Source organism: Natrix helvetica (assembly GCF_964273705.1).
Source record: "Natrix helvetica genome assembly, chromosome: 5".
NCBI lineage: Eukaryota > Metazoa > Chordata > Lepidosauria > Squamata > Natricidae > Natrix > Natrix helvetica.
The window spans coordinates 49,418,965-49,430,575 of record NC_138551.1 but is presented as its reverse complement, the minus strand read 5'-3'; the positions used below and the strand labels follow the sequence as shown (position 1 = coordinate 49,430,575).

The window sequence follows — 11,611 nt, the reverse complement described above, 5'->3', positions numbered from 1 at the left end:
TAGCAATAAAAGTACCATTTTATCCAGAAGGTAAGATCACAACTCTTAAGTTCTCCTTGGAAATAATAATTCTTTTCTTTTTATTACCTTTACCTCTGTTCTTACCTACTACCAAATAAATCTAGACTTCTTGGAGAATGAAAATGTAGTAGTTACCAAATGAAAATAGCAAGTTGTTTCAAATAGAGACAGGAAATAGACAGAAAAAACGGTTTCACGGGACCAGTGCCTATATACTGAAGAAACAGAATTTATTATATTATGTATTGCTCAAGTGTTCACTAGGAAGCAATAATCAGTCTCTTGCCCCAAAGTTCTAGTTTTGCTCATACTGCTCATAGCTGTGGAAGAAACTAAAGTAACAACTGGCAAGGAAACCCCTATTACGAGGATCGATAAATAACAAAAGGGAGGATGTATACATTTTTTTTACTATTCTTTCTGCTGAAAACAATAGGTATTGCCAATACGCAGGAATAATGAGCACATTCCATTTTTTAGAAATAACTCAGTGAGTGGAATAGCAGCAACAAGACCCACAGTCCAATTCCGCGTGGCCTTTTCTCCTTCAGGTACGTGTCTGCTTTTTGAAGAGTCTCTTGCCTGCTTGGGCACCACGCTGAGCCCCCTTCATCAGATTCGTGTATTGTCCTTGAAGTTTGGCTTTTTTCCTACCAGAGAGAATAGATGATAATCAGTACTGAGGCTAATCAGTATTGCCTACATTCAGGGACGTGCGGTCAGGGGAAGCAGGGGAGGCAGAGCCGCACCGCTCTCATCATGAAAATTAAAAAAAAAAAGGGGAAAGGGGCGAAGGAGCCTTCTGCACACGTGGTCGGGAATGGGAGCGCTCCATGGTCCCCTTCTTGTTGACTCAGGAGTCAGGAAGGAGGGGAATGGGACCACGTGTGCAGTAGGCTCCTCTAGCCTCAGCCTCCCTCCTGCGCACGTCCCATTCCCCACTTTCCTAAGTCAACATGAAGGGGACCGTGGTCCCCTACATGTTGACTTAGGAAGGCGGGGAATGGGACGTGCGCAGGAGGGAGGCTGGAGGGATCGCGGAGGAGGGATCGCGCAGCGTGAGCCGCGGTCCCGCGGAGCACGCTCCGTGGTCCCCTTCATGTTGACTTAGGAAGGCAGGGAATGGGACGTGCGCAGGAGGGAGGCTGGAGGAATCGCGCAGCGTGAGCCGCGGTCCCCTTCACGTTGACTTAGGAAGGCGGGGAATGGGACGTGCGCAGGAGGGAGGCTGGAGGGATCGCGGAGGAGGGATCGCGCAGCGTGAGCCGCGGTCCCGCAGAGCGCGCTCCGCGGTCCCCTTCATGTTGACTCAGGAGTCAGGAAGGAGGGGAATTCCCCTCCTTCCTGACTCCTGAGTCAACATGAAGGGGACCGCGGCTCACGCTGATGACGTCACCAGCCTCACCAGCCATAAAGCTCACCGCACGTCACTGGCTACATTTGATCAGGTAAATGTTTAAGGGAGTAAAAAAGAAATGTATATATTTGGAGATAAAATATATGGATTATAGCGAACAATATTCTTTTGAGTTGGGATTTCTCTGTACTTGGACGTTATCACTGGTTGCTGGGTTTCTAGCAACCTTTCCCACTCTTCTTCACCATTCTTACCTCCTGTTTAGTTTTGCTCTGTTCAGTGGGATGTATGCATAAGGATCCAGCCCACCCTTTTTCTTGATGTCACCTTTGCCTTTCTATAAGAAACAATAGAATCTGTGCTCAGTGATAGGCAATCTAGCAAAGTGCATGGTAGCAGCCCGAAGTCCCCCTTTCTCCACTAACTTTCCAAAAGATTTGACATTTATTAATATGTCAGTTATTCAGAACTATCTTGATACCAAATCTGATCTGAACATAAGAACTTTTTAAAAAGCCAGTCCTGTTGTTATCAATATAATGTTGTTATATTGCATCACCAATATAACCCTGTTTTTACCAATATGAAAATGAATTGATTCTAGATGTAGGATATGGTCTTTTCTCTGTCTAATCTACTCCTCTCAACTTCCCTAGAAAGAGTGCAAGAGGTATGGTCTGTCACTTCTTAGGGCTTGGGTCTATTTCTTCCCCCTCCCACTCCCCCCCCCCCTATCTTTTTAGATTGTTAAAAAGATATGAGTGCTTTGAGGAATTGTTGAAGAAGAAGAAATGTTGGAAGTTGCTTTAACAATGTAGAGGAGTAGGCAAGAAAGAGTATGAAGGAAAGTCATCTCAGACCTCAATTCCTAAGGTGGAATTCCCTACTTCTGTTTTAAATTATGCCTAAAGAATATGCTCCAAATAAAGATATATTTTTTCCATTTCTGTTACAAATCATGTGAGGTTATCATAATTCATGGTTCAATTGACAAGATTATAACAGATGATTCTACAATAGGAAAGTAAGTAACTTCCTATATCTACATCAGGTTTGGGCCCCAATCAATCACTTTATGATCTTACCTTTGCTTTGTATTCTGCCCCAGGTGCTGCCTTCTTGCTAACAGGCCGATGAATTCCTTTGCCCCCCGCTATGAAGAATAAATGAACAGGACCAGGATAACTAAACCCTCAAGTACAAATTGGATTATGACTCTTAACAAAGAATTTAAGGCTTGAAAAAGGAGAACCACCTTGTTCACTCCTTGGAAATTATTTATTTATTATTAAACTTCTATGCCACTGTCTCACTGAGGTGACTCTAGGTGGATCACAGTCATATAATTAAAATACGATATAAAACCTTAGAACAATAAATAAAAACTACACATTTAAAAATCAATATCCTGACAAAATAACCAGTACCTTTTACTTAAGGTTTGGCTCAAAGTATCAAGATTAGAATGGAAGCAGAGGGAGGCCACACTGAGGTTCTTTCAACTGATTATCATATAGATGTACCTACACAACTGATTTTAATCAAGGCCTTATTTCTAGATAACTATTTCACCCGACCTCCCCATGCCAAAGTACATCAGAATCCATGCAGTGGTGGCTCACTCCATAACAGACCTCATGAAACATCCTAACCTTTGTATTGTGGCTGTGTATCAGCAGGAAGCCCTTCATCATCTGCCTCTTCCCGAAATCGACGTTTCCAAGCCTTCTTCTGCAAGAGAGAGATCATGCATCAAAGCAGCCCTTGGTAAGATCCACCATCTTCTTTATAGATTTCTGGGCCTTCTTCTTTCCTGCATTATTTAATGGCCACAGGGAATCTATCATGATAAGTCAAATATAATTGTCTCCAAATGACTGAGATCCAGCCATCACAACCCTAAGGGGCAAAGTAGAGACACACAACTTGCCAACCCACAGTTGCATTCAGTCCTGACATCTACCAAAGATGTTGCCAAACTTGCCAGGAATGTAACATAAGGTGGAGAAATATGTGACTGCAATCATCATTTCAATGCCATTTAATTTTAATGAAAACAAATTTAGTTCTTTTGAGTTGGTTCAGATGGTCCCCCGACATGCCACTCAACTCTTAAACAAATTACATAGTATTGGTATAAACACTTCTTAATATTTAAAGGGAATGCCAATAATTCTTGTTCCTCCCCTTCTTTACTTACATTCTTGATTCCAACTTCCTGCATTATATCTGCTGACTCCTCATTCAGCCCTGTGGTAGACAGCATAACAGAGATCAGAGACAGCACAAAATATGTACCATAGTTTTTAAGGCAAATCCTTCTCATAAAACGTAGGGATAGGAGAAAGAGTAGAAGGGCTGGGAAGCAACCTTGGATGTCTTCTAGTCCAACCTCCTGCTCAAGTCAGGAGCTTTATCCTAGTCAAATGATTGTTGATGATGATTTGTTGATGATGGTTTATTTTTGAAAATGTCCAGTGATGGAGCACATACAAAGCCAGGAGCACTCATTAATTGTTTTCACTGTCAGAAAAATGTTCCTTATTTCTAAGTTGGATCTCTCTTTTAACAACCTTCCACAAATTGCTTCTTGTCCTGCCCTTCTGGTGTCCTAGAAAAGAACTGAATCCCCTCTTCTTTGTGACAGTCCTTCAAGTACTGGAAGACAGCTATCTTGTGTCCCCTAATCTTTCTCTTCGATTGGCTAGATAGGCTCCCTCAACCATTCATCATACAATTTAGCCTCTAGGCCCTTTATCATCTTTGTTGCTTTCCTCTGCACTTTTCAGTATTTTTTTTAACGCCAGCATTAGAAATCATCTCAATTCTGTACTGAGAAGTGATGAGGTTCTATATCCCATAAGCTCCAAGATATTACATTAAATACATTCTAGATATATACATCTAAAATGCTTCCTTGTATAGCTCCTTCTGTTTAAATAGCTTTAGTTATTTCTGTAATCAATGATCACTGGATAAGTTATTTGATGTGCATTTAATCAACTGCTGAATTTTTGTACCTGTAGGTTCTTCTTCTTCTTCGCATATAATTAAGCGACCATCAGCTGATAAGTTGAAATCATGTTTAACTTTTCCAGTTTGGGCAGTGCCTGGCCGGGTAGCTACATAATAGAACAGCACAAGAGACTTATGAAAAAATACGTCTGATTCTGGAGATACTGATCTATCATCTTCCCCATCAAACTGAAGAATTAAATACTATGAACTTAGAAGGGGCCATCTTCAAAATTCATCTTACCTAAAACCCTGTGTGCCACATTTGGATCCAAGAAGTTGAGAGGCTCATCACTTTCTCCCTCCTTAAGCCAAGCTTGGTTTTGTTGCCTTAACACTTTCCTCGTCGCTTTTCCTTTTTGTTTGTCTGTGTCACCTTCTAGATCAGAATCCGAGTCTGCCAAGATATCATCAATGCTACAAACAAGAGCATGGAAACAACACAGGCTCATTAATTGAGAGTCCATAGATCACTTCATGTTCCAAAGCACTTGGAATCAGCCTTAAAAATATTCTTAATCTCCCTTCTAGTGTGACATTAAGATTCTGAGCATGCACCTCATTCGTACCTGCCTCCCTTAGGTGGCGCTAATGTTCCTTCTTCTTCTGCAGAAGTGGCTGCCGCCCTTTTCACAGCTTGTCGCTTGCGGTTCCTTGATTCTGCTTTACGGATATTAAGCAAGACTTTGCGATATGATTCAGGAAGCAGAGCCTGCAAGGGCTCGAACCTAGGAAGTCAAAATAATAATCCAAAATCATGGAAATCAATTTCTTTCATAAACTTCACCCCCAATCATGGAATTTAGTCAAATATCCAAACTCACATAATTTCATTTAACTTGTAAATTTTCAGCCAAATTCAATAATCTTTCAACTGTGTAAATACTGGTCAAAAAGAGACTGAAAGCAAACTGATTTCTACAAAACCAGGTTAAAAATACCAATTAAATGCAGATTTCCACAAACAAGTTTGCTACTCTTCCCCTTAACTCTCTGAACATGAAGGGAGATGAAGTGACTGAGATGAAAAAACACTTGTGGTTCTAGTTGTCTGAATATCATAACTGAGTTATAAAACAAGCAATACATTAATTAATCACATGCACTGGATCTTTGTAAACACATTTAGCATACATTCTAAGAATGTGGATAATCTACCGTATTTTTCGCACTATGAGATGCTCCGGACTATAAGACACACATAGCTTTAGAGGAGGAAAACAAGGGGAAAAAAATCTGCCTCTGCCTCCCAGCATCCATCCAGTATTCATCTGGCTAGTGTCCTTGTAGCAAACAGCAAACAGCCTGCCTCCTCCGTCTATGCTGCCTCCACCGGGGAATGCTGGAATCTTCACTGACGAGTAGCTGATTGGCAGTTGGATTAGCTCCCAGAATACTGCTGATCAGCTGTTGTAGGCGGCGGGAATTGACGTGGCTCGTTTGCCACCAATCGGTGCGAATGGTGGCGAACGGACGGCAGTGATAGGCGCGGCGGCAATCCTCACCACCTAGAACAGCTGATCGGCACCACACCAACCCCCCTGCTGTTTCTCTGCCTGGAAAGGACCAAAAAAGAGTTATTATCTTATCTGGGATTAGACTAAAGGTACTTTCAGGGGAAGGAGGAGGAATGCTAGACAAAAATGAGCAGATCCCCATGAAATACATGCAGACCTCGGTGCCTCATTTTCCACTGCAAACTTCTATTTGTGTATGTTCATTTATTTATACACATGCACATACCCTTGTATCTAAAATGGGCTGTGTCAAGTCCAGCCAACCAAGATAACAAGGCTCTGGTTGAGCTATATTTCTAGAATGTAATGAGGTGGATTTTTTTTATCTCTCTGGTCACTACAATATTATCCCCTTTTAAATTCAGCACTAACCCAAATTTCCGGATCAATTTGGAAAGAAGATTTCGTAGCTTCATACGGAAGTGACGCCTCATGTCATCTGTCAATCCTCCAATGGCTTCTAACTGTAGAAAAACACAAAACTTTTAAAATTTGGGCACTCTCTACACCTCCCCTCCCCATAAGCCATTCCTGTCAATCTGACATACACTGACACCTTGGAATAGTATCTTGCTACTTCCCAATTGCAGTAGGAAGGAAAGGATACCACACAGAGCTGGACAAAAGATGAATTAATGGATTTCAACAGACAACAAGAAATTCAGAGTGCCTTATGACAAGACAGGTTCTAAGGATTTAAATACATTTCCCTATTTCTCTTTTTTATTATGTAAACTAGGCCCCTCTTCATTCCTAAGGTACTGATCCCACAGTGTCCTTCCCCATTCTCACCATAGTCTCCAAGTGCCGACCCAGGAATGTTGTGTCCAAGAGCAGCACTGTCACCTTAAGGAACCCCAGAGCTGATTTGACAACATCCCGAGTCCGCGAGCCTACCATGAGGCAAACATGTTTCACCAGCTGCTCCAGAGCATCTGACCCAATATGTTCTGCAATCAAAGGGGTTATATTAGAAGTATAAACTTCAATTCATCAGATTCTTTTCAAGTCACAGGAAAACAATAGCACCATTTGAGTTGCTACCAGACACAAGTAATTCTGCAGCTAAGTAGTAACCTGCCAGGACTCGTAGTGCCAACAACAGATACTGTGCTGGGAAACTTCAGATTTACAGTGCTTTGTTCAAGACAGTCAGTATACCAAAAACACCATCTTAGATATATCTGCACAAATGTTCAACCCAGCTCAGTTTAAAAGCAGCCCCCAAAACATGATTAGCCTTTTTATCTTAAAGCAATTGCCAGTATAAGGAAGAGATTCTGCTTTGAATTGTCGCTGGTATAAACTCTTACTTAAACCAATTGACAGCCTTTATTTTCTCACCTTTGAACTCATAGAGTAGACGGGTAAGAGCAAGCACAGTGCAACTGATCATAGTGACAGAGCCAGTTAAACCAGCATAGATCAGGAGGAGATAACGCTGCATTCCCTCTGAAAGGACACAAGCAAGAATTCGTATTGTAATTAGACATCAGGTACTCAAGAACACAACTTATAACAAGACTAATGAAAAGCCTCACAAGAACACCAACAATTGAACAGAAATTTGTACAAGAAAAAAATATATCTGTGGAGACCACGTTAAAACCTCAGAGCAAATTAACTTGGGATATCAGCGTTCATCCACCTCTAAATGATAACAGTCATGGCTCAATTGAACTTTGTCATATTTTAAAAATACAAAATGAAACCCTGAGGAGCCACTAAGGTGGATGGATCATGATCTGACCTAATGAAAGACAGCATTCTAAGATGAGAACAAAGGTGTTAACAACAGACGGGCAACAAAGGGAAAATGATGGGAAGCAATGTGTATCGGAGACTGAGATGATGAGTGCAGAATTTTAGTCATGGTTATAAATCTGACACAGAATTTGATGCCCTTAAGGAAGTGAGGAAAATCTAGGAAATGAAGAGGTAAGGCCAATGAAGACCGGAGCTGCAGAAAAGGGATGGCATACTTTTAGGCTGGAATTCAGGCCTCTACAGAGATTAGTTTGTTCCATAACTCAGTTCCTTTTTTTCTTTTTTCTAACAACTTGGAAATTCTTAAGACTGATTCACCCCAAGAGAAAAAAAGGATATGCTATTGCTAGACCTTTCCGTCTGGCACATCCCTATTTTGGCTTTCAACTTGCTACACATGCAAGTATGGGGCTATGATAGTTAAACAACATTGTGCACAATAACCAGATAAATCTGGATTTATTCATTTGCAAAAATTAATCAACATTTTAGAATTCTGCAATCCAGTGCTTAATTGTGCTTAATGTAATTCTTTAAATAGGAACATTAAATGTATTCAAAGATTATACTGGACCAGACTTGTTTTAAGCAGGGCTTGTTGAAGGAATTATAATTAGCATGATTCACAGACACTGAAATTAAAAGAAACACTGCATTGTGGTTTAATGAGGAACACTTTATTATATGGTAAGTCCTTGACTTACAACCACAATTGAGCCCAAAATTTCTGCTGTTAAGCAAGACAGTTACCCTATTTTATGACCTTTCTTGCCACTGTTTTTAAGTGAATCACTGCAATTGTTAAGCTGGTAACACAGTTGTTAAGTGAATCTGGCTTCCCCATTGACTGCTTGTCTAGAAGGGTCACAAAAGGTGATCACATGACCCCGGAACATTGCAACCATCCTAAGTACATGCCAGTTGCCAAGCATCAGATTTTGGTCACGTGACTCTGGGGATGCTGCAACTGTCATAAACATGAAAAAAAGTGAAAAGTCACTGTTTTCAGTCTGTTGTAACTTCGAACAGTCACTAAACAAATGGCTGAAAGTCGAGGACTACCTGTACAGACTAGCAATAGGACGAAGTTCAGTGGTAAACATGGAAAAAAATGAAGTACTCAAGATGAAAAGGGATGCAACATTATCTAAATGAGAAAGGAGACAGAGAAGACCAAGCTTGGAAACGAAGGACAAAGGGAACCAACCTTTTAATGCAAAACCCCACATAAGCAAACTGGGACTCACCATTTGGAGTGAGACCAAAGCGTATAAAGGTGTGGCCAATTTCTACCAGCAGATTGTAAGCATTTTTGCGGGCACCCACAGAAACTTCTTTGGTGCAGAGGATCACCTGGAGAGAGCAAAGAGATGGTCAACAGTCTATCACTTACCCATTGCCTCCACCCTAAGTTTAATATCTGCATTAGTTATCATTCGTTTAAAAAGAGAGGGGAGAAAAACTAAGAGGCTAGAATTCCAACCATTATTCTAAAGCTTACAATTGCAATAACAGTAACAAAACTAAGCTAATTTAGAAAGTTCCTACTGCAGTAATTATTGTTCAAGAAAGACTGAACTAGATGGCTATAAAGTTTTTTCAGTAGTGTAGGTGATTTCCTTAACTTTGAGGAATGTATAATTCCTTACTAATATCAACTAATTAATAAGAAAATATTTTTAATTATTGCTGAAGTGTTATTTAAACCTAAACACAGATCCATTAACTCCTCAGCAACATTTATTGCAAAATAAACAGACTGAACAGTGAATGGAGTTACTCTTCAATCAAGGAGAAAGTTGTTATCTTTGATTTGCATAACCCCTGCAAATGGTAGTAGTGACACATTCCAGGATACTCTGATGCTAACTCCATTACAAGAGAACAGAAATACGACCCTGCTTAGAGAAAGACCTAAAGTTTACAATAAACAGAAAGCAATGTAGAAGCATCTTTTACAAGTTTGCTAAGAACCTTGCAAGCTTTCAGAGTCAACTGGATTCATACAAATTTATATTGCACCTTGTATTTGTTACTGATGTTTTATATCTTATATCTAAGCATATTATTCACATTGTACAGCTATAATATTTTTTACTATCCTTTCCATCTTCTTTATTACACCTTTTGCACTAAAGACAAATTCCTTGTGTGTCTAATTACACCTGGCCAATAAAGTATTCTATTCTATTTGGTGTAGTTTTATAGTTTTACAATATTTTCAGAGATCTTTTACTCTGAAATTGTTGCATTTCAAAATTAAAGTTGTTTTAAGCGTACTCAAATAGCATGGCCAAAGATCAGGGATGGTTTTATAATGAAAAGCAGATTTGACATTTTATAAATGAATAAAATAATGAATACTTCATTCCACGCCCTTAATTTTTCTCCATCTTTTGACAACATAATTCTACACTCAAATTTCCAGTTTCTTCAGGGCTGTGATAGCCTTTCTTTTATTGTGTGCTCTCTCACCTCTGGCACCAGAGCTGTGACAAAATCTTCATGTTCCACTGTCAGCTGTTTGATAACATGGAAGAGGCACTTCAGCCGGGGCTAAGAACAAAAAAAAAGTGATATGGAAATATACACAGCATTCCCAGCCATCACTCTTTGTTACCCCTCATAGTTTGCATCTTATCTACTTTGGATGGTATAAAGTTTTTTCCTTACTCTCTTGGCAGGAGAAGTTGCACTGGTTAAGGAGTCCAACAGAGCACTCTTCAGTTCCTCCAAATGACTTTTCACAAAATTCTGACACGCAGGTTGGTCTGAGGCACACACTTCCTCTAGCACCCGATAAATCTTTTTCTGTATTCTATGGTCTTTGTTCTAGGATAATCAGATCAAATTGAAAATATATAATGTGCATATATAAAAAGCACAGGGACTCAATCCTCATAACCTTGAAAGGGAGACACCATATCCTGATGACCCTCACCCCAGTTGTATTTTAGGCACTTCTTCTAAAGACCATCTGGAAATTGCAGTTGGCTCATAGTCGGTGATCTGCTATTTGGCTGGTGCTTGCTACTTTGAGAATATTTTGTAAGGCTGTGGAGTAGCAACTGGGTTTAACAGAGCTAATTGTAGCGGACTTCTGGGTTGAAAGGATTTGCTGGTGATAACACCGTTGCCCAGGGGATGCCCAATGGCCAAAAATAATGCAATCTTAGTGGGCCTTTGAATTTGGGAAATGCTTTTAGTTTATTTAGCTTGTATGTTATTGTTTGGGGTGAGTGAGGTGTTCTCAGGCTATTATTTTGGATATATAAATTGTTCAATATCTATTCTTATAAGGTCTCTGGAGTCTTGAAGGATTTAGCAGCACACAAGACAAATAAATTCAAGACAACCCAACAATCAAATAAATGGCCATTGCCCTGCTGTGTTGGCCTGGCCTAAGCTATGTGGAAAAAGCCTATAAACGAGCAATTTCAAGTGGCTGAGAGGATGTTTAAATAAACATGTATTAATAATACATTTAATAATAATCTAATAAATGTCTTTCCTATCAGTACAACAAATTAAAAATAAATGGCTGCCTCAGTTAATAAAACATATTCTCGCTAGCCCCATGAAAATGGATTACATGTAGTCATGCCCCTTAGTTTTTTTAATTGAAAAGGACAGCAGTGGAGCTTATTTAAGAATTATTCCATTAGATCAACAAAACTCTTAAGTAATAGGATTGTGACTATTAACGTGGGTAGATTCACACCACTCTGTTTGTATTTGCCAAACAAAGTTTTAATTGCAAGCTTCTTCAACAAAATGAATGGGTTATCTAGAGCTCTTCTTTCAATTTGATAGCCTCATTGATCAAAAGCAGCAGGGGCCCTGTGCGAAGCGCCACAACATAGAACCCAACAGCTGAACAGTAACTCACTTGCAGGGAGGAGTGGAGTATGCTGCCATACAGAGCATGCAGAGA

At 40.0% G+C, this 11,611-nt stretch overlaps 1 protein-coding gene across 1 annotated transcript in view; it reads right to left on the bottom strand.

Moving 5' to 3' along the window:
• Positions 1 to 232: 232 nt before the first annotated feature.
• The window catches only part of RRP12 (ribosomal RNA processing 12 homolog), a 23,625-nt gene continuing 12,246 nt past the window's right edge, over positions 233 to 11,611 (bottom strand). Inside the window, exons 16-30 of the mRNA XM_081954060.1 lie at positions 11,567 to 11,605; positions 10,351 to 10,509; positions 10,153 to 10,233; positions 8,925 to 9,030; positions 7,255 to 7,362; positions 6,703 to 6,860; positions 6,283 to 6,374; positions 4,963 to 5,121; positions 4,638 to 4,810; positions 4,399 to 4,500; positions 3,579 to 3,628; positions 3,031 to 3,109; positions 2,464 to 2,531; positions 1,633 to 1,715; positions 233 to 671 (exon numbers count right to left, since the gene is read on the bottom strand). Of these exons, the coding sequence (XP_081810186.1) occupies positions 569 to 671; positions 1,633 to 1,715; positions 2,464 to 2,531; positions 3,031 to 3,109; positions 3,579 to 3,628; positions 4,399 to 4,500; positions 4,638 to 4,810; positions 4,963 to 5,121; positions 6,283 to 6,374; positions 6,703 to 6,860; positions 7,255 to 7,362; positions 8,925 to 9,030; positions 10,153 to 10,233; positions 10,351 to 10,509; positions 11,567 to 11,605 (1,560 nt within the window). The 3' untranslated portion in view covers positions 233 to 568. The remainder of the gene's footprint in view (positions 672 to 1,632; positions 1,716 to 2,463; positions 2,532 to 3,030; positions 3,110 to 3,578; positions 3,629 to 4,398; positions 4,501 to 4,637; positions 4,811 to 4,962; positions 5,122 to 6,282; positions 6,375 to 6,702; positions 6,861 to 7,254; positions 7,363 to 8,924; positions 9,031 to 10,152; positions 10,234 to 10,350; positions 10,510 to 11,566; positions 11,606 to 11,611) is intronic.